This window comes from Furipterus horrens, unplaced genomic scaffold (genome assembly GCF_987537825.1).
Source record: "Furipterus horrens unplaced genomic scaffold, mFurHor1.1.pri manual_scaffold_8, whole genome shotgun sequence".
Classification (NCBI taxonomy): Eukaryota; Metazoa; Chordata; class Mammalia; order Chiroptera; family Furipteridae; genus Furipterus; species Furipterus horrens.
The window spans coordinates 46,416,919-46,438,133 of NW_028327178.1; the positions used below are offsets into that span (position 1 = coordinate 46,416,919).

At 38.2% G+C, this 21,215-nt stretch overlaps 2 protein-coding genes across 2 annotated transcripts in view; both read right to left on the minus strand.

Annotated features, from left to right (window-relative positions):
* Window positions 1–13,670, minus strand: part of AKAIN1 (A-kinase anchor inhibitor 1) — a 70,992-nt gene extending 57,322 nt beyond the window's left edge. Inside the window, exon 1 of the mRNA XM_090285780.1 lies at window positions 13,407–13,670. Within this exon, the coding sequence (XP_090141906.1) occupies window positions 13,407–13,422 (16 nt within the window). The 5' untranslated portion in view covers window positions 13,423–13,670. The remainder of the gene's footprint in view (window positions 1–13,406) is intronic.
* Window positions 1–21,215, minus strand: part of ZBTB14 (zinc finger and BTB domain containing 14) — a 178,526-nt gene that overhangs the window by 54,636 nt on the left and 102,675 nt on the right. The gene's annotated exons all lie outside the window — the stretch shown is intronic.

Below are 21,215 nucleotides of genomic sequence, written 5' to 3' on the forward strand. Positions count from 1 at the left end.
CAGTGATGTTTCTCTCCCCCTTTTTCTCCTTTCCCCTCTCTCTAAAAGATAAAGAAATAAACAAAACAACAAACAAATAAATAAATTATTTAAAAAAAAAAAGAAATGGGCAAGGGAATTGTATAGATGCCACTCCAAAGAGGACCTACAGATGGCCAATAGACATATGAAAAGATGATTACCATCACTAATAATTAGAGAAATGCAAATTAAGACCACAATGAGATATCAGCTCACACCTGCCAAAATGGCTATCATCAATAAATCAACAAACAAGTGCTGGCCAGTATGTAGAGAAAAGAGAACCCTTGTGCCCTCTTGGTGGGAATGGAGATTGGAGCAGCTACTCTGGAAAGCAGTATGGAGTTTCCTCAAAAAATAAAAAATGGAACTGCCTATGTCCCAGTGATTCCACTTTTGGGAATATACCTGAAGATATCCTAAACACTAATTTGAAAGAATATAAGCATCCCTTTGTTCATTGCAGCAATATTTACAATCTCTGAGTTATGGAAGTAGCCCAAGTGCCCATCAGTCGTCGGCAGCCGTCCGTCTCGAGAGACGATGGTGTAGCTTCTTAAGAGTCTATCTGCACCGCCGAGAATGGCTGTGCAGTCCGACTCGGGAGTGACGTGGTATCTGTCTCCTCCCGTGTTGAATCGACATCTTGCGATGACACTGAAGCTACAGAGCCTGGGCAGGGTAATATGGAGGGTCTGCTGTTGCCCATGCAGCAGACCCCCCCTCTCTTCGCAGCTGAAGGGTCCAAGGGAAAGACGGAGTCGATACAGCTTGGGTTCAGGTGCGCCGCAGGAGTTGCCGGTGTTGACTACAACATCAAACCGCCTTAGGGACTCCGGCTCCGGATTTTCTGTCGGGGTTTACTCCCTTAGCCTTTCCCCTGAAGAGGTATGCCGCAAGGCAGCGGAGGTTTTTTGGATTCAGAGTTTTCCTTCTCTGATGTGCCCTGACTGGAAGATCGAACCAGCGACACTTAGCTCGCAGGCCGACGCTCAATCCACTGAGCTAAACCAGCCAGGGCTCAGTGCCCATCAGTAGATGTATGGATAAAATACTGTGGTACATTTACACAATAGAACACTCCTTGACCATAAAAAGAAGGAAATCTTACTTTTTGTGACAGAATAGATGAACCTAGAGAGTATTATGCTCAGTGAAATAAGCCATCCAGAGAAAGAAAAATACCAAAGGACTTCCAGCCAAAATGGAGATGTAGGTAGAAACTTTGCCTCCTCACACAACCATAAGAAGGATTACAACTAACAAAAAAAAACAAAACAAACAAACAAAAAAAAACCCCACCAACAACAAGAACTGCCAGAAAATCAAACTGTGTGGAAGTCCAACAACCAAGGATTTAAAGAAGAAATATTCATCCATATGGGTAGGAGGAGAGGAGGCAGGGAGCCAGAGCAGAAAAGACATGGTGTAGTGAAAGTGAGGTGGTGGTGGCAATGCAATAGCTGCTGCCAGAAGAATAGGTAGTCTCACATTCATGTGTAGTGGATAAAAGCTGGAAAGAATACTTCAGGAGTGATCCCAGCCCCACGCCAGACAACGCAGCCCAGGGTTCCAGTGCTGAGAAAATAAAGCCTCATAGCTTCTGACTGTGAAAAACAGTGTGGGTTGGGCCATGGAAGAAACTGCCCATCTCTCAGGAGAGTCTATTTAGAGGGAGGGCCCCCATGGTCCTAGAACTTATGCAAACCCACCCACTCTTGGAACCATCACCAGAGCAACAGCTAGAGGGGCACCAGTTGCTTATGAGAAGTGGGTGAAGTGACTGGAAAAGGGGCAAGTGCTAAGAAAGAAGCATTGTACCCTCTCTGACTCCCTGCCCATGCAGCACCAAAAAGCAGTGAAACAAGTCACCTTGCACTGATGAATACCTAAGGCTCCACCCCTTACAATGTAATAAGTGTGGCAGCTCTACCTTCTATACATAAACAAACACAGGGAGGTTGCCAAATTGAGGAGACAAATAAGTATGGCACAAATGGAAGAACAGAGCAAAACTCCAGAAAAAGAACTAAGCAAAACAGAGAGAGCCAACCTATCAGATGCAAAGTTCAAAACACTGGTGATAAGGATGCCCAGAGAATTCATTGAGAACGGCAAACATATAAGGGAAGAAATGAAGGCCATCGTAAGTGAAATAAAGAAAAATTCACTGGGAACCAATAATGAAGGAAGGAAGCTGGGGTTCAAATCAATGAACTGAAACATAAGAAAAAATAAAAAGTCAACCAGTACAGAATAAAAAAACAGAAATTCAAAAATCTAGGAGAGAATAAGAAGACTCTGGGTCATCTCCAAAATTGCCAACATCTGAATCATAGGGGTGCCAGAAAGAGAAGAGGAAGAGTAAGAAATTGAAAACTTACTTGAAAAAATAATGAAAGAAAACTCTCCTAATTTGTTGAAGAAAATAGACATACAAGTCCAGAAAGCACAGAGTCCCAAACAAGTTGGACCCAAACAGGACCACACCAAGACACATCATAATTAAAATGCCAAAGTTTAAAGATAAAGAGAAAAATCTTAAAAGCAGCCAGGAGAGAGAGTAGAGTTACCTACAAAGGAGTTCCCATAGACTATCAGCTGATTTTCAAAAGAAACTTTGCAGGCAAGAATGGACTGGCAAGAAGTATTCAATGTGATGAAAAGCAAGGACCTATAACCAAGATTAGTCTATCCAGCAAAGCTATCCTTTAGAATTAAAGGGCAGATAAGTGCTTCTCAGACAAGCTAAAGCTAAAGGAATTCATCATCACCAAGCCATTATTACGTGAAATGTTTAAAGAATTTATTTAAGAAAAAGAAGACGATCAAAACTATGAACAGTAAAATAACAACAAGCTCACAACTATCAACAACTGAATCTAAAAAACAAAAACAAACTAAGCAAACTAGAACAAGAACAGAATCATAGATATGGAGATCATATGGAGGGTTATCAGCTGTGAGTGGGAAGGGGCAGAATGGGGAAAAAGATACATGGATAAGAAGCATAATATGTAGGTCCAAAATATTCAAGGGGATGTTTAGGATAGTAAAGGAAATAGAGAAGCCAAAGAACTTACATGCACAATCCATGGATATGAACTAAAGGGAGGGATTGCTGGAGTGAAAGGGAGTACCAGGCAGAGGGGGGCAAGGGGAAAATAATTGGGACAACTGTAATAGCATAATCAATATAATAAACCAGCCCTGGCTGGTTTAGCTCAGTGGATTGAGCGTCGGCCTGTGAGCTAAGTGTCGCTGGTTCGATCTTCCAGTCAGGGTACATCAGAGAAGGAAAACTCTGACTCCAAAAAACCTCCGCTGCCTTGCGGCATACCTCTTCAGGGGAAAGGCTAAGGGAGTAAACCCCGACAGAAAATCCGGAGCCGGAGTCCCTAAGGCGGTTTGACGTTGTAGTCAACACCGGCAACTCCTGCGGCGCACCTGAACCCAAGCTGTATCGACTCCGTCTTCCCTTGGACCCTTCAGCTGCAAAGAGAGGGGGGGTCTGCTGCATGGGCAACAGCAGACCCTCCATATTACCCTGCCCAGGCTCTGTAGCTTCAGCGTCATCGCAAGATGTCGATTCAACACGGGAGGAGACAGATACCGTGTCACTCCCGAGTTGGACTGCACAGCCATTCTCGGCGGTGCAGATAGACTCTTAAGAAGCTACACCATCGTCTCTCGAGACGGACGGCTGCCGACGATAATATACTTGAAAAAAGAAAAATATCATATGATTTTACTTATACGTGGAATCTAATGAATAAAAGCTAACAAACAAAATAGAAACAGGCTCAGAGATCAATAGAACAGACAGACAGCTGTTTGGGGGTGGGTGGTGGATTAGAGGGCCAGGTGAAAAAAGTGAAGAGATAAAGTAAATAAAAACAGACACAGACAACAGTATGGTAATTGTCAGAGGCGGAGTTAGGGAAGGTGGAAGACAGCAAAGGGGGAATAAATGAAACAAAAAGAGACTTGACTTTGGGTCGTAAGCACGTGATACAGTGTGCAGATGATATGTTATAGAATTGTACAGTTGAAACCTGTATGGTTTTATTAATCAATGTCACCCCAATAAATTCAGTTTAAAAAAAGAAAATAAATTAAGAATCAATAACATAGATATGTAGAGAATCCCTCCAAGTAACAACACACTTCTAAATAATTCCTGTGAAAAGGGGAGGTATCTGGAAAAATAAAATATTTTGTACTGAATAACAAAAAAAACTTTAAAATTGGTAAGATATGCTACAGCAATCCTTTGATGGAATTTATAACATTAAAAGTTTATATTAGAGAAAGATCTAAAATAAACAATTTAAATTTAGTTTTATGCCTACAATAAGAAGAGCAGAATAAAGTTAAAGAAAGTAGAAAGAAATTATAATGAGAAGAAATCAATGACATTAAAACAAGAAAAGGAATCAAGAAAATCAATGAAATGAAAAAAAATTTTTTTGAAAATACAAAAAAATTTAACAAACCTGTAGCAAACTGACAAAAAAAGAAAAAAAATAATACAAATTACAAGTATCAGAAATAAAATGATGATATAATTATAGATCCCACACATATTAAACAGATAATAAAATAATATTACAAATGTATTCATATACATTCAATAAAGTAGATGAAATAACCTGATCCCTTAAAAATAATACCAAAACTCACCCAAGATAAACAAAATGGTCCTGTTGAGACATTTAATCAAAATGGTCAATTAAACAAATTGAATTCATGTTTAAAGAGCTCTCTACAAAGAAAACTCTAGGCCCAGATGGTTTCACTGATGAATCATACCAAACACTTAAGGAAAAAAAAAATCATTCCATTCTACATCATCTCTTCCAGAACATCAAAGAGGAAGGAACACTTAACCATCTCATTTATGAGGACAGCATTACACTGATATCAAAACTGGACAAAGATGGTACCTGAAAAAAACTATGGACCAGTATCTCTCATAGACATTGACCAAAAAAATCTTCAACAAATTATTAACAAATTGAATTCTTTGGTGCATGAAAAGAATATCATGACCAAGTGAGTGTTATCTCAGGAATCTAAGGCTGGTTTAATATTTAAAAACCAATCAATGTAATTCACCATATTAACCATCTAAAGAAAAAAAGCCCACATGATCATATAATTTACAAGGAAAAGAAAGCATTTGACAATACTCATCATGTATTGATGATTTTTTAAAAAACGAGCAACAAACTAAGACCAGAAAGTCTCTTCTTTGATCCAGTAAAGAACACATACAAAAAATCCTACAGCTGGCATGATACTTAGTAGTGAAACACTGCATGCTTTCCCCTAAGACTGGAAATAAGACAAAAATATCCACTATCATTATTTCTACTTAATAATGCAATGGAAGCCATAGCCAATTCAAAAAGCCATAACAGGAAATAAAATAAAATGATACTTGCTTTTCAGACAACATGACTGCCTACATAAAAACTTCTAAAAAATCTGCAAAATAGCTACTATGACTAATGCAAAAATAAAGAAAGATAATAGGAAATAAGGTTAACATGCAAAAATAAGTCATTTCTATACAAGCAATGAATGTTTGAGTGTTGATGTTTTTAATTTTTTAAGTATATTTTATTGATTATGCTATCACAGTAGTCCCCATTTTTTTCTCCTTTGCTCCCCTCCACCCAGAACCCGCCTTCCCTCCAGCAATCCCACCCCCTGTAGTTCATGTCCATGGGTTGTACATATAAGTTCTTTGGCTTCACCCTTTCCTATATTATTCTTAACTTCCCCCTGTCTATTTTGTACCAACCAATTATGCTCCTTAATCCCTGCACCATTTCCCCATTTGTCCCCCTTCCCCCTCCCAGCTGATTACTCTCCAAATGATTCCCATACCTATGATCCCCATTCCTATTCTGGTGTGCTTAGTTGAAATTTGTTATTATTTTTTAGATTCAGTTGTGGATAGTTGTGAGTTTGTTGTCATTTTAATGTTCATAATTTTGATCTTCTTTTTCTTAAGTAAGTCCCTTTGACATTTCATATAATAATAGCTTGGTGATGATGAGTCCCTTTAGCTTTACCTTGTCTGGGAAGCACTTTATCTGCCTTTCCATTCTAAATGATAGCTTTGCCGGATAGAGTAATCTTGGTTGTAGGTCCTTGCGTTTCATCACATTGAATACTTCTTGCCAGTCCATTCTTGTCTGCAAAGTTTCTTTTGAGAAATCAGCTGAAAGCCTTATAGTCACTCCTTTGTAGGTAACTTTGTGCTTTTCTTTTGCTGCTTTTAAGATTCTCTCTTTATCTTTATCTTTGGCATTTTAATTGTGATGTGTCTTGGTGTGGTTCTTTTGGATCTAGCTTGTTTGGAACTCTCTGTGCTTCCTGGACTTGTATGTCTATTTCCTTCTCCAAATTTGGGAAGTTTTCTTTCATTATTTTATCACATAAGTTTTCAATTTCTTGCTCTTCCTCTTCTGGCACCCCTATGGTTCAGATGTTGGCGTGTTTAAAATTGTCCCAGAGGATCCCAAGCCTCTTCTCATTTTTTTCAATTCTTGTTTCCTCATTCTCTGCTGGCTGACTGTATTTTTCTTCCTTATGTCCCAAATCATTGATTTGAACCCATTTTCTTCCATTTACCATTGATTTTGTGAGGATTTTCCTTCGTTTCATTTAGCATAGCCTTCACGTCTTCCCTTATGTGTCTGCCATACTTAAGCATATCTGCCAAGCCTGTGAGCATCTTTATCACCAGTGTTTTGAACTCTTCATCTGTTAGATTGACTATCTCTTTATCGCTTAGTTCTCCCACTGGAACCTTGATCCATTCCCTCTTTTGGGTCATGCTTCTCTGTCTCCTCATCTTGACAGGCTCCTGTGTTTGTTTGCCTCTATGTCTTATGTAGAGCTGTCACACCTGTTATGTTGTAAGGGGCAGAGCCTTAGGTATTCATCAGTACAGGTGACCCGTTTCACCACATTTTGGCACTGTATGTGGAGGAGGGGTCTGAGAGGGAACAATATCGCTTGCTCAGCACTCGCCTCTTTTCCAGGTACTTCTGCCACTTTGTGTGGGACTGACACCTCTCTAGCTGTTGCCCTGGCCATTGTTCCCAGAGTTGGTGGGTCTGTAGATGTTCTAGGACCATAGGGGCTCTACAAGCAGATTCTGCTGAGAGACCAGCAGTTTCTTCCTCCTCCCCAGCCCACACTGGTTTGCACAGTCAGAAGCAATGAGGCTTTATTTCCCTGCCTCTGGAAATATGAGCTGCACGGTCTGGTCTGGTGCTCAGAGCATTCCCCAGGTGCCCCTCCTGACTCTTTAAAATGTGTGACTGCTTTCTGCTGGCCTACCACTGCCACTGCCGCCGCCACCACCACACCGCATCCTCTCTGACCCGGCTCCACCCCTCCTGTCTGTCTGGATGACTATTTCATATTTAAAGCTTTGTTTGTTGGACTTCCATGCAGATTGATTTTCTGGAACTTCTGGCTGTCTCTAGTTTTGAGGTAGTTGTATTCCTTCTTAGTTGTGGAGGGAGACACAGTGTGTCTATCTAGGCCTCCATCTTGGCCGGAAGACTGAGAGTTGTTTTAAATGTCATTTGTAGTAGCTCCTCTGAAAAGAACTACTAGGGTATAAATCTATCAAATATATGTGAGATCTAGATGCTAAAAACTATAAAATACTGAAATCAAAGAAGACCTACACCAAGAAACATATCATGTTCATGGATTGGAGAATCAACATAGTTAAAATATTAATTCCTCACCATCTGATCAATATAGCTCATGAAATTCCAATCAATATCTTGGCAGGATTTTATGTATAGACAAGTTGATTCTGAAATTTATATAAAAAGGCAAAGGAAATACAATAGCTAAAACAATTTTGAAAGAGAAGACCAAAGTTGAGTAATTCTCACTACTTGATTTTAAGGCCTACTCTAAAGCTATTATAATCAGTATATGTGGTGTTAGTAAAAGGATAGAAATGTGGATGAATGAAATAGAATAAAATTTTTAAAAAGAGACCCACACAAATATAGCCAATTAATATTTAACAAGGTGCAAATGATATTTAATGGAGAAGTAATGTCTTTTCCACAAATGATATCAGAATAATTGGACATTTTTTTACAAAAAATATTAAACTTAGCCTATAATTCACACCATACCCCAAAATCAAATTATTATGAACTGAATGTTTGTGTTCCTCCAAAATTATTATGATGATATTCAAAGTTGGGGCCTTTAAGAGACCATTACATTTAGATGGAATCATGAGGGTGGGCATCTAACCCTCTGATTAAATCTAAATGTAAAATTATAAAACTTTTAGAAGAAAATATAGGACAAACCTATCTGACCATGCATTATACAAATAGTTCTTAGATATGATGTGAAAAACAAAATTTATAAAAGAACTGATAAATTCAGTTGCATTAAAATTAAAAGTTTGTTCTGAAAAAGATAGTTTTAAAAGAATGAAATGTCAAAACACAAAATGTAAGAAAATATTTAAAAATCACATATCCAACAACAGATTTGTATTCAGAATATATAAAAAATTCAAAACTCAATAGAAAAAAAATACACCCTCTCCCCAAAAATGGGCAAAAGATTTTAAAAGACGCCACACCAAAGAAGATAAGCATATGGCAAATAAGCATCTAAAAGAAAATTATCAAAACCACTTAGTTATTAGGGAAATGCAAATCAAAATGACAATAAATACCATGACACAGTTATCAGAAAGACAACGATGCAGAGCAACTAGAACTCTCAACATTGCTGGTGGTAATGCAACATGAAACAGTCCTTCTGAAGAACAATGAAGCACATACTTACTGTAAGATCTAGTATTCCTAAGCTTGGGTATTTAACCTAGACTTACAAAAACCTATGTCCATTTATACACATTCAGGAATGTTTATCACAGTTTTATTCATAATCACCAAAAATTGAAAACAACCTTAATGTCTTTTAATGGAGAAAGGAATAAATAACTTTGGGTACACACATACAATGGACTACTATTCAGCAATGAAAAAGAATGAGTTCTTGGTACATGCAACAACACAGATGAATCTCAATAGCATTATACTGAGTGAAATAAGCCCGTCTCAAAAGGTTCCATACTGTATAATTCCATTTACATGGCATTCTGGAAATGGCAAATATATATGAATGAAAAACAGATCAGTAGTAATCGAGGGTTGTGGGGTGCGGGGGGACAGTTTGACTACAAAAAAGTAGCTGGACATGATTTTTTTTTTGTACAATGGAATTGTTCTATAGTCATTACACAACTCTATACATATGTTACAATTCATAGAATTGTACATCAAAAAAGTCAACTTAGTTTTATGTAAAATTTTAATAAGAAGTTAATAAAAGCAAAAAATATACATCAACAGAAGAGAACCTATTGAATGGGGAAATTATAAACCTTAGAGGTAAGATAGTCTGCTATACAACTTGTTGACTGATTTGTCAATAATTGGTTTATATAAATAAATAAAAACTATAACTACCTTGTAATAACTATTTTCTTAAATATTTTTGATAGCTCTCTCTAGAACTATTGTTGCTAAATGTTCTTTGTTTTAATCTTAGAAGTCAAGGTGCTGGCTGTCTGATTGCTTACAATTACACTATTTTTATTCCCTATTATATCCTTGTTATAATACCTTGCCTAATTCCTGTGCAAGAAAAGCCTTTTTGTTGACAATACATCATACTTGAAGGCAATCCAAACAGGTTAAAATGTATTAGGTCCATCCACAGGAGATGCTTTAATCCATGAAGTCCATACTAATCATTGAAAGAAGGTGGAAATGGTCCAGAGATAAGGAAAACTGTCCACACTCTCCACCACACATTCTGTTCTTTGTTAGCTCTTCTTCTAGGGAGTGAGAGTTGCTAATCTGATTGTTTAGAGCCTGGAGTTCTTTGAGTGAAACATGGCACTGAAAAGACATTTGAATTTGTGAACATATCCTTTTTCTTCATGCAATAGGCCAAGAAATACCCTGACATGCTCTTGTATACTTTCTTACTTCCAACACCAACATCCAGTGGTCTTTCTCCTTTCTTTCACTTTGACTTTTCCACAAATTGCTGATAATTCCCCACAAAACCAAGAGCACAGAATGGGAAGAAGTCCAGACATCTTCTTCCAGAACTTTTTGTTCCTCCCAAATGGAAGCTTTTATACAGTCACAGACTAAGTAACCTGGATGAGTTTAGCATTATGCACAGGAGCCAAAATATTTTTCCATATTGGTTGTGTCATCTGCTTTCCTTTGGCTGTGGTGGTACATTTCTAAATCTCCTCATATTGCTCGAGGAAGAAAGATTCCACCTTCAGTTTGAGGGGAAGGAATGAATTGGAGTAGATAAGGGATTTGGGAAAGGAAATCAAAGGGCCTCATTTTGGCCTTTTTACCTCAGCCATGTGCCCCAGCTTAATTTATTTAACCAGTATTTAGAAATATATTGTACTTACAGAGAAATTAATATATTTATACTTTACTCCTCTTTTAACTGCTATTAATTTTGTATAATTCCTTCAGAAGAAAGAAGAAATGAGTGATAGGCTCCCAGTAACTGAATACTTAAATGATTAGTATTCATGGCCCCTCGCCATTACAGGTTTTAAAAATTGATTTGAACAAAATTAAAATCCTCCTAAATTACAAAGTCTATGAATGGTATAAAAAGGGAGGAAAGTATAGAATTAAATTGTCTGCCATATGTAAACTGAGAAACCACCCAAAGACCCTGCCCAACATAAGTTGTATACCTTACAATCTGTAAACTACCAACTGAAATGAGATAATGTAAATGGTATGTTATACCATTTGATAAGAAGGAATCCTAGCTAGAGTCACATAAAGTACCATTTTATTCCTTTGTCATTCCATTGTACATCTAGACTGAAATTTGCTCCATAGATCTCAGTCACTTTTCACTTTTGCCTTTTATGTAAGCAAAGAGGCAGCAGACCATTCAAATGATAGCCAATCCACAAAGGCAAGGCCTGAACCAGACTTCAGGGTCCTTATTTCCCTTTGCTAAAATTCAAAAAGCTACAGTGGGTTTTGAAGAGCACAGTATTCACTGACCCAATTTTATAAATAGCTCATTGTTAATCTATTGTTTTATTAATCTTGGATTATCAAACATATTTTATGAATTTCGGAGTGATCATAACACATTCATTCATCTGTTCTTTTCTTTCTTGAGCATTAAACTGACTTGGAGAAAGAGGTAGGGGTTATTTACCTTGACTACTACAAACTATCTGGATTCCCAGATAATAGAGATCTAAAGGAGCAACAGTTCTAGAAATAAGGTTGTAATGCTGAAAAGCTGGAAAAGCTCAAAAACAATTTATTGTTCTGATTTTCATTTTAAATATATCAACATATGAGTTAGAAGACACATGATCAGTAGATGAGAAGATAAGCTGACATATTTTTAGCACCTTGTTTCTATTGCCCCCAAATGCTTATGATTTTCAAAAGAAACTCAATAATGAAGAAATGACTCAAACGTTTTTCACATATTTTATCCAGGTCAATTTATGCCATCTCTGACAGTTATGAATAACTTCTACTTTCCCAACAGGGAAAAAAACTAATACAAAACTTAGAAGAAAAATGAAAAGTAAAGCCCTATCCAAATAGTAGGCTTCTTAAACTAAATCAGTCAGCTCCAAAAATTTCCCACTGCTCCTTGCACAAGCCTTCACCCACAATAATGCTTTTAGAAATGCCAAGTTAACATCACCCAACAACTTTCACTCTGGACAACACCAGCCCATTCCCCCACTTTGGAAATGGAATGACACTTCCCCTTGGCTATATCTGACCTTGAACTGAAAAGCAGCTATCCCTGGAATTGGTGGGCTCTGAGTGACAGGGAAAAAGATACAGAATCTGAGGTCAGAAAACTCCAGCGGAGGCTGGAAAAACTATCTGGAATCAGCCTCTTCCCTAGAGGTAGTAAAAATAGGGCAACTTAAAGATAAAATAAGTTAAGGGCCTGAAAGTCCAAGTGTTAAGTAGTTTATATACACAACAAAGAACTGTTTTTTTGTTGTTTTGTTTTTGCCAGCTTCACCGATCCCATGTTGATTGAATGTCTGTCCCTCGTTATGCAGAACAATTTATTCCCTTGAGTTATTTGGGGGTCCAGTACGGTTCAAGGTCTTTCCTCTAAGACATTCATTCTTCTGAGTCACACAGTTTGTGGTGAATGTTAAAACTGACAAAAACCCATTCCTGCCTCCCCAGATAGCATCCTAATTTGTGGGAGAGGGAATGCAACTTCCTCTGCTCAAGTTTTTCTAATTGAATTTTTTGAAGCCCAGACTCATTTCTTCCCTCTTAAAAATATCTTTCCTCCCCAGCTATCTGGAGTCCATGGTCACAGCAAATGCAAACCAACCTTCCAAATTACATCATAACACAGTTAAAGAATCCTAGGTCCCTGTACTCTTTCCCCTACTCCCCCCTTTTCCACAGCAGTCTCTGATGAAAGCAGGGGCTGGGATTTAAGAGAGGGGGGAAAAAAGACTAGAGAGGACTTCGTATGTTAACGATCACCACGCTTTCCCAGCTGTTTCCTAACTCCACCTGACCTCAACTGAAACACACATCCATGTCTTCATACACACGTACACACTGGTAAGCCAGTCAAATGCAAACAAATCAAATTCCCCCAACTTGTAGCCACAGATAGCAGCGAAGAGACCCAAGTCTTTCACCCGCCAGCTCCAAAAAGACAGTGCCACCGCCAGCAGCACCGCAATAGCAGCCTCTGTGCTGCAGCCTCCGGCTGGTCGGCGGGCCAGAGTTTCAAGTCTAATTCCTTAAGTATCGCTCTCTTCAGTCCTTCCTCCCACTCTCCTGTGCTTCACCCACTTCTCTCCTCAGGAGGTCAGGAAGAACCGGGTCACTCTGGCATTCTGGTAGGGGGCGAGGAGTGGCAGTGAAGGAGATTCCCACTAAAATAACCCAAAGCCCACTACTCTTTGCCCCACGTCTCCACCCTCCTGCCCATGTAGGCGCCTGTGCAGCTGGTGAAGGTGCCAATTCTCCAGGTGCCTGAGCTCAGGTAGGATGTGGAGGAACTGGGCGGGAAGAGCAGCAAATGGACGGCGGCTGGAGATTGTTAAGAGGACAGATAGGGTAGGACTAGGGAGAGGGACGAAGACTCCGCACAGAGGCACTCTCCTGCCCCTCCCTCACAGACTGTAACTCCAAAACATGCAGACGGCCACAAGGTAAAGGCCTTCCCTCCCTACTTTCTCCCTTTTCTTCCCCGCTCCCCGCCTGGACACCTGGTGATAAAGCAAGGTGCAGGTGTACCTGGAGCGAATACCATGATTTCCTCCAGCCGCTATGCCCCAGGTAAAGAGAGACAGACAGACGGAGTGTGGAGGAAGGCCAGGACTTGTAGGGATCCGTTGCAGGTGCGCGCGCGGGGCGCGGCCGGCTGCAGGCCGGGCAGTCAGCACCTCGGATAGCTCCCCGCCGCGCGATCCCGGGGCCACAGCTCCAGCCGCTGCGGCGCGCTCAGCCTCCACAATGCACTGCTCTGCTGGCAGCCACCGCAGCGGCGGCGGGAGGAGATGGAATCCCTGCTCAATTCATCCCTCATTCCTACGCCAGCTCAGAGTACACAGCTGCTTAGTGAGCAAAGCACTTCTACCTCTTCCACGGGAGAAGGAAGGACGGAAAAGGAAGAGAGAAAAAGGTAATTGCCCGGCTTCCCGGCAGGGGGACTGCTAATTGCTTCTAATTACCTGCTGTCCTTAGCCCCAGTGGATGCTGGATTGACATTTAGAATGGGTTTGCCCCCCTCTTTTTTTTTTTTTTTTTTAACGCAAAAATCTTTACTCTCGAGGCTGACTCTTAGTACTCCAGGTTGTACTGCCTCTGAACAAAGGGGTCGGACCTCCAAGTTAATCAGTCCTTGGGGTCCAGGACTCCTCTCTCGCCCTTGAGTCCCAGCCTAGTGAGAACATCAGGAAGACAGCAGGAGGTAAGGACAGGGTGACTATGGAGGCAGCCAATCCACTCCCATGAAGCCAATCCAGCTCTAAAAGCCCCTAAGCTTGGAGGCCCTCAAGGTCATCACTTGAAAGGAAGCAGGGCCTGACAGTGTAGAGAAAAGAGATCTCGGTGAGGCTGGTCTCCTCCACCGATGAACTCACCCTCCCTGCTAAAGGATGAGCCAAAACAGTCCCTTCAGGTATGAGAACAGGCCTGAAACCCATCAAGAAATATTACTGCTTCCCCTGTCTTGACGTAACTGAAAACTAGCCCACCATGTATATATACATTCAGTTCTACTCTAAGGTATTGTGGCATGTCCCAACCTCACTTCATGCTTCTAAGCCACTGCTCGTTTTAAAGCACTATCTAGTTCCCCCAAGAAATGCTTGTACAGTATGGACAGCCCATACTACATGTTACCCAGCTTAAAACAAGTCCATCTGGGTTACAACTGCAGAGCTAAAGTGACACGGGACCCTCCAGCCTCAAAGCAGATGTCAGTTGCTTTGGGTTTAATCCTGTATTTTTGCAGTTGAATGGAGTTTGTCAAGAACAAAGGATGATCAGGGTCATCTCCAGTGTTTTATGGGATTTCTTCACTTGCACATTACCCTGGAAAATATAGCTATTCTGAAAATACAATATTTCTTAATAATTTGGTTGGTGGCCATAAGTCCTACATTCTTTTAAAAATATAAAGCATTGAAATAGCCTTATTGACATTGATTTTGTTCAAAATAACCTGTTAAATTGAAAATGAAAATAGTTTTACAGCTCTTGAACAACAGTTTGCATGAAGATGTATGGACGGCCTCAACATAACACAATCAGTACTGCTCTTAGGACCTGGCTCAACACAAGCTTGAACAGATAGGACATACCTCAGCAGCAAGAAGATGCAACTCAGCTCATGGGCAGGATGAAGTGTGGGCATAACTAATTTCCCCAAGTTTCACCAAAGCCAGGGACCAATGATGCTTCACTCTATCTTATTTGCTTTATCACCCTAAGTATGAAAGACTATTTGAAATAATCTTTGATTGAATGAAAGGCCTCATTCTTTTAACACACTAAATAGGGCTCTCCTTTCCAATATTTATTTTGCAATGGGCTTTATTCTCCTAATGCATCAACAATCATTCATGATTAAGTTCGAGAAAAAGCAATAGCATTTAAGGAAAGAAAAAAGACATGGAAACTAATCAGACTCAAGTATAAATTTCTCACCACGTACTAGTTGTGTGATCTGGGATAAATTACTTCACTGTGCCATCTAATATAAGGATTAATGTATTTCCAAGGTTTGTTGTTGGGATTAGATGTGATCATGGATTAATGGATTAATTAAGAGCAAGCATAACCTCAATTAAACTCATTCCAGGAAATTACTGGCACCCTGGGAATAAATGAAACCCTATAGGGATATGTTAAATCAGTATTTTTCAAACATTAATGTGCATGAGAATCCCATGAAGACCTTGTTAAAATGCAGATTATGATTCAATAAAACAGAGTGGGGCCTTATATTCTACATTTCTAACAAGCTCCCAGGTGATATCTATGCTGCAGATACTGCTTGTACCTGCTTGAGTAGCAAGGTATTAGATTTATCAGCATTTAGAAATGAATTATTTACATCTCTTCCAACCTTAGAGTGCATATTTCTAACTATTATATAAGGAAGGAACCCAGGTGGATTTCCACAGACTTCCAAGCTAGACAGAGGCCTAGATAATGGTAGAAAGAAAAAATGCCAAAAAATGGTCCCAGAGCTCCTTTGGCTCACCTGCTGTGGCAATAGGAAGTAATATGATCCAGTAAAAAACAACCCAACAGGTCAAGGACAGAAGAGAACACTCTCTATCAGGCCCATCTTCACCTCTTCTCTGACATTCTTCCTCCCATCATTGCTTCCAAACAACACTTCATTTTCTCTACCCAACACTCCACAGCTACCCAGCCACAGGACAATACACTCCCAATTCAGTTTTTGCTTAGTTATATTTTAGTAAGAGCAATTAATTTTATTCCTAATAAAACCAAGAAACTTTAATTATTTTTTATTTGCAGTTATTTCATAAGTCAATTGTATATTCAACAATGTTATCTTCAAGTTTTACTATTACTGGAGTTATTATTCTGTTGGTTTAGCTTAAATACCTTAGTAATGCTATTAGATTTTTACATCTTATTGTAAATGATCAATTTAATAACAGAATGCCTCAGGAAAATGAAAATTCTATTTTTTCTACCATATAATCCAGATTCATTTATATAGTCTTACCCCACAAATGAGGTTTAAATTCCCAGTATAGTCTCACTTTGTCTCTGTTTAAACATCTCCACTCAAGGCAACTCACTCTCTATTCAAACAATCCATTGCATTTTGAGAGAGTCATCAATCAGAGAGGCAGTTGCCACCACCACCACCACCACTAGCTTATTTTAGCACCATTATTTATAGTCAATGATGGAAATAATGATAGGAAGCAAGATAGCAAATAAGTTGAACTAGGTGCCCCACCTTGCCTACTCTTATGCTTAGCTCATAAAACTAGATCCTCCTATCCCTACAGATACTTGAACAAGGTTCTGGATAAACTGAAAAACACAGTGGGGAAAAAGTCACCTGATAGACCCAGCAATTTTACTTAGAAATTGGGAGAATATATTATATAAAAATGAACAGGGACATATAAAAAGTAGTGATTCATGTGACATATAAACATTAAACTGAAAGTTCCAAAGAAATTACAATAGGTATATTAGGACTATAACTCTCAGACTTCCCCAAGTCCCTATCCATTCTCATAAACATTGATTTATTCTACTTTATCTTTAAAGCTTTGACAAATAGAAAAGTTTGAAAACCCATTCTGAAGTATTCCCACTGTTTCCATTATTTGCAGCTCACCGTGCCTCCCTGATTCTTCTCACTCTAAACTCATTTTAAATGCATTATTCACCCAGTTAAAATTTTAACTCACTAAGGGATATACAGGAACTCGCCCTACCATCCTTGCAACTTTTCTGTAAATCTAAATTTATTTACTCTATATATTTCAAACCACTAAACTATAAACTACATGAGGGTAGGTATTTTAGCTTGTTTTGGTTATTACTACTTCCCCAGACCCTTCCTTGAGCACTGCTTCACTCATAGTAGGTATTCAATAGATTTTTTTGGTTAAATTAAAATGAAATAAAATTTTAAATAATTTTAATGTCTCTGAGAAAAGTTGAAATAGAGTTAAAAGAAGCATTTTTTTATTCTTACAGATTCATCTTTGCAAACTGTTCTCCAATGAAATATATATATATATTTTTAAATTACAGTGACATACAACATTATATTAGTTTCATGCATATATCACAAAGATTGGATATTTACATACTTTATGAAGTGACCACCCCAATAAGTCTAGTATTCATCTGGTACCATACATACTACAATATTATTGACTATATTCCCTATGCTGTACTTTACATCACCATGGCTAGTTTTATAACTGACAATTTGTACTTCTTAATTCTTTTCACCTTTTTCACTCATCTCTCCAACCTCCTATACAGTGACCATCAACTTGTTCTCTGTATCTATGAGTTTGCTTTTGTTTTGCTTGTTCATTTATTTTGCTTTCGGATTTCAAATATAAGTGAAATCATATGGCACTTGTCTATATCTGTCTAACTAATTTCTCTATATCAATCCACATTATAACAAATGGCAAGATTTCATTCCTTTTTACAGCTGAGTAATTAATATTCCCTTATATGTATGTAGCACTTCTTCTTTAACCACTCATCTATTGATGGACACTTAGGTTGATTCCACACCTTGGCTAATGTAAATAATGCTTCACTGAACATAGGGGTACATATATCTGTTCAAATTTGTGTTTTGGGATTTCTTTGAATAAATACCCAAAAGTGGAATTACTAGGTCTTATGTTAGTTCTATTTATTTTTTTGAGGAACATCCATACTGTTTTCCATAGTGGCTGCACCAATTTACAATCCCACCAACAGTGCATGAGAGTATCCTTTTCTCTACATCCTTGCCAACACTTGTTTTTTGTTAATTTATTGATAATAGCCACAAAAAGAAGTGTTATTATTATGAAGCATTAAACCATAATCTTTTCCAAATGTCTTGATTTGTAGGCTTCAAACAATTACAGAAATGAGGTGCTGGAAAAGAACTCTTTTCTTCTCCTAACAGTCTCTAGAAGTCATTGAATTGGGCCTATGGAAGAGCCTAGAGGTGAAGTAAGCAAAACTGAGAAAAGAAATGAGACAACATGGTATAAAAAGACATGAAAATAGGGAAAAAGAATGAGTAAAAAAGAATGAGAAAAAAAGACACCGAAAAGCTAACCCTTGTGCTATCCAATTTGTAAATGTAAAGAGAGTAAGGTAAAACCTTACCTTAGAGAGGGAAATGATAATTTTTTTAAATGAAGATGATGGAATAAATAGGGAGAATAAAAATACTGACTTTTTGCATTAAGAAAAGCAATGGGAAATATTAAAGAATTTTTGCAAGCTTAAAGTATAGGGAACAATGTCTCTGTAGGTTTGCATTTTATGAAGCAGTTTATGAGTCTTTCAAGGTGCTTTAAAGGGGACTATGAAACAGCCATATTTTCTGAAAGGGAACATCAGCAAAACTTCCTTACTGAAAAAGTATATTAGAACAGTTCTCCCAAATCACCAAATAAATTGTTGATTCTACTAGATGGTAGGAGAGGGAGAATCAGTTAAGGATAATATTCAGTTTAAAACCAGCCTGGTTTTTAAAAACCATAAAGTATTCAACACATCATTCAATTTATCTTCAAAATTGTGAGTAGACAGTATAAAACTTTAGTCAATAAATTGTGAATGCATAAATGTATCTGTTTATATATGTATATGTTCTGCACTAAGTCATTTCAGAAGAGAAAAATCAATGAGAAAAAACAGCCTGGAAAGAGAAGTAAAGAGAGAAGTAAAAAGAGAACGGAAAGGGATATGGGAAGGGGAAAGAAAAGAGGCAAGAAACAGAAAAAAAACTCTCTGGGATGAGCACATACAAATGGAGGAACATACAAAACACAAAAAGTAGCATTCTGAGAGACTCAAAACAAATTTTTTTTAACAAAAGGAGAAAGAAAAAAAGAATGACACTCTTAAAAAAGTAAAATAACAAATAGGAAATCCTCAGTACAGCCCAAACAAGAAATCAGGTAGTCTCATTTTCTGCGCACTTGAGCTTAATGTTTGAGTATAAATGTAATCATTTCCTTTGGAAATATTTATTAATTTTTTTGCTTTAATATTTATTATATTTTTTCCATTATCATTTAGACCCCTTAACTCCACAATCCCCAGCAATCACCACACTGTTGTCCATGTCCGTAAGTCCTCATCCTTTTTGCTCAATTCCTTCATCCCTTCACTCCCTCCCAACCTGCTGTCATCCTGCTCTACATCTATGAGTTTGTTCCCATTTTCATTGTTAGTTCAATTTGTTCCTTAGATTCCACATGAGTGAAATCATGTGGTATTTGTCTTTTCCCAACTGCCTTATTTCACTTAGCACAATGTCCTCCAGTTCTATCCATATAATCACAAAGCATAAAATTTTCTTCTTTTTTACAACAAAGTAATATTCCATCATGTAAATGTCTCATACTTGCTGTATCCACTCATCTACTGATGAACACTTGGGGTTTCTTTGGATATATTCCCAGAAGTGGGATCACGGGGTAACAAGACAGAACCATTTTTAATTTTTTGACATATCTCCATACCGCTTCCCACTGTGGCTGCACCAATCTGCATTCCCACCAACAGTACAAAAGGGTTTCCCTTTCTCCACATCTTCACCAGCACTTGTTCTTTATTGATTTATTTTCGATAGCCATTCTGACAGGTATGAGATGGTATCTTATTGTGGTTTTAATTTGCATTTCTCTGATGATTAGTAACATTGAGCATCTTTTCATGTCCATTGGCCCTATGTATGTCCTCATTGTAGAAGTGTCTGTTCAGGTCTTTTGCTCACTTTTTTAACTGGGCTGTTTGTTTTGTTTGGTATTGAGTTTGGTAAGTTCTTTATAAATTCTGGATATTAACACCATATCGGATGTATTGGCAAATATGTTCTTCCATTCTACAGGTTGTCTTTTTATTAGGTTGCTGATTTCCTTTGCTTTGCAATAACTTATTAGTATGATGTAGTTCCATTTGTTTATTTTTTCTTTTCTTTTCCTTACCTGGGGCGATATAGCTGAGATTTTGCTGCCTATGTTTTCTTGTACGCTTTTTATGGTTTCGAGTCTAACATTTAAGTCTTTGATCCATTATGAATTTTTTAAATATGCTTTATTGATTATGCTGTTACAGTTGTCACACTTTCTTTTCCCTTTGTTCCCCACCACCAGTGACCCCCTCTCCTTCCAGTTGCCCCCTCCTTAGTTTATGCCGATTGGTTGTACATATAGTTCTTTTCAACATCTTCCTGTCTACTCCACTCCTTCCTACTATGCTTCTTAATTCCTGTACCATCTCCTCCCATTCCCCACTACCTGTTCCATGCTGACCTCCCCCCATAATGTTCCCCATACCTATAATTCTTTCCCACTCTCATTGCCTACCTAGTTTGCCTTTGTTTCAGTTCCTTAGCTTCTGTTGTTGGTTGTTGTGATACAGTTTTCATTTTAATGTTCATAGTTTTGATCCTCTTTCTCCTAAACAAGTCCCTTTAATATCTCACGTAACAGTGGTTTGGATCTGATGAACTCCTTCAGTTTTACTTTGTCCTGGAAACACTTTCTCTGCCCTTCTATTCTGAATGACAGTTTTGCTGGATAGAGTAATTGTGGCTGTAGGTTTTTGCTTTTCATTACTTTGAATATTTCTTGCCAGTCCCTTCTTGCCTGCAGAGTCTCCTTTGAGAAATCAGCTGATAGTCTAATTGGGACCCCTTTGTATGTAAGTCTCTTCTTCTCTCGCTGCTTTTAAAGTTTCTCTTTATCCTTAATTTTTGACATTTTGATTACAATATGTCTTAGTGTGGTTATCCCTGGGTACAGTTTTTTTTTTTTGTTTGTTTGTTTGTTTTTTGAACTTTCT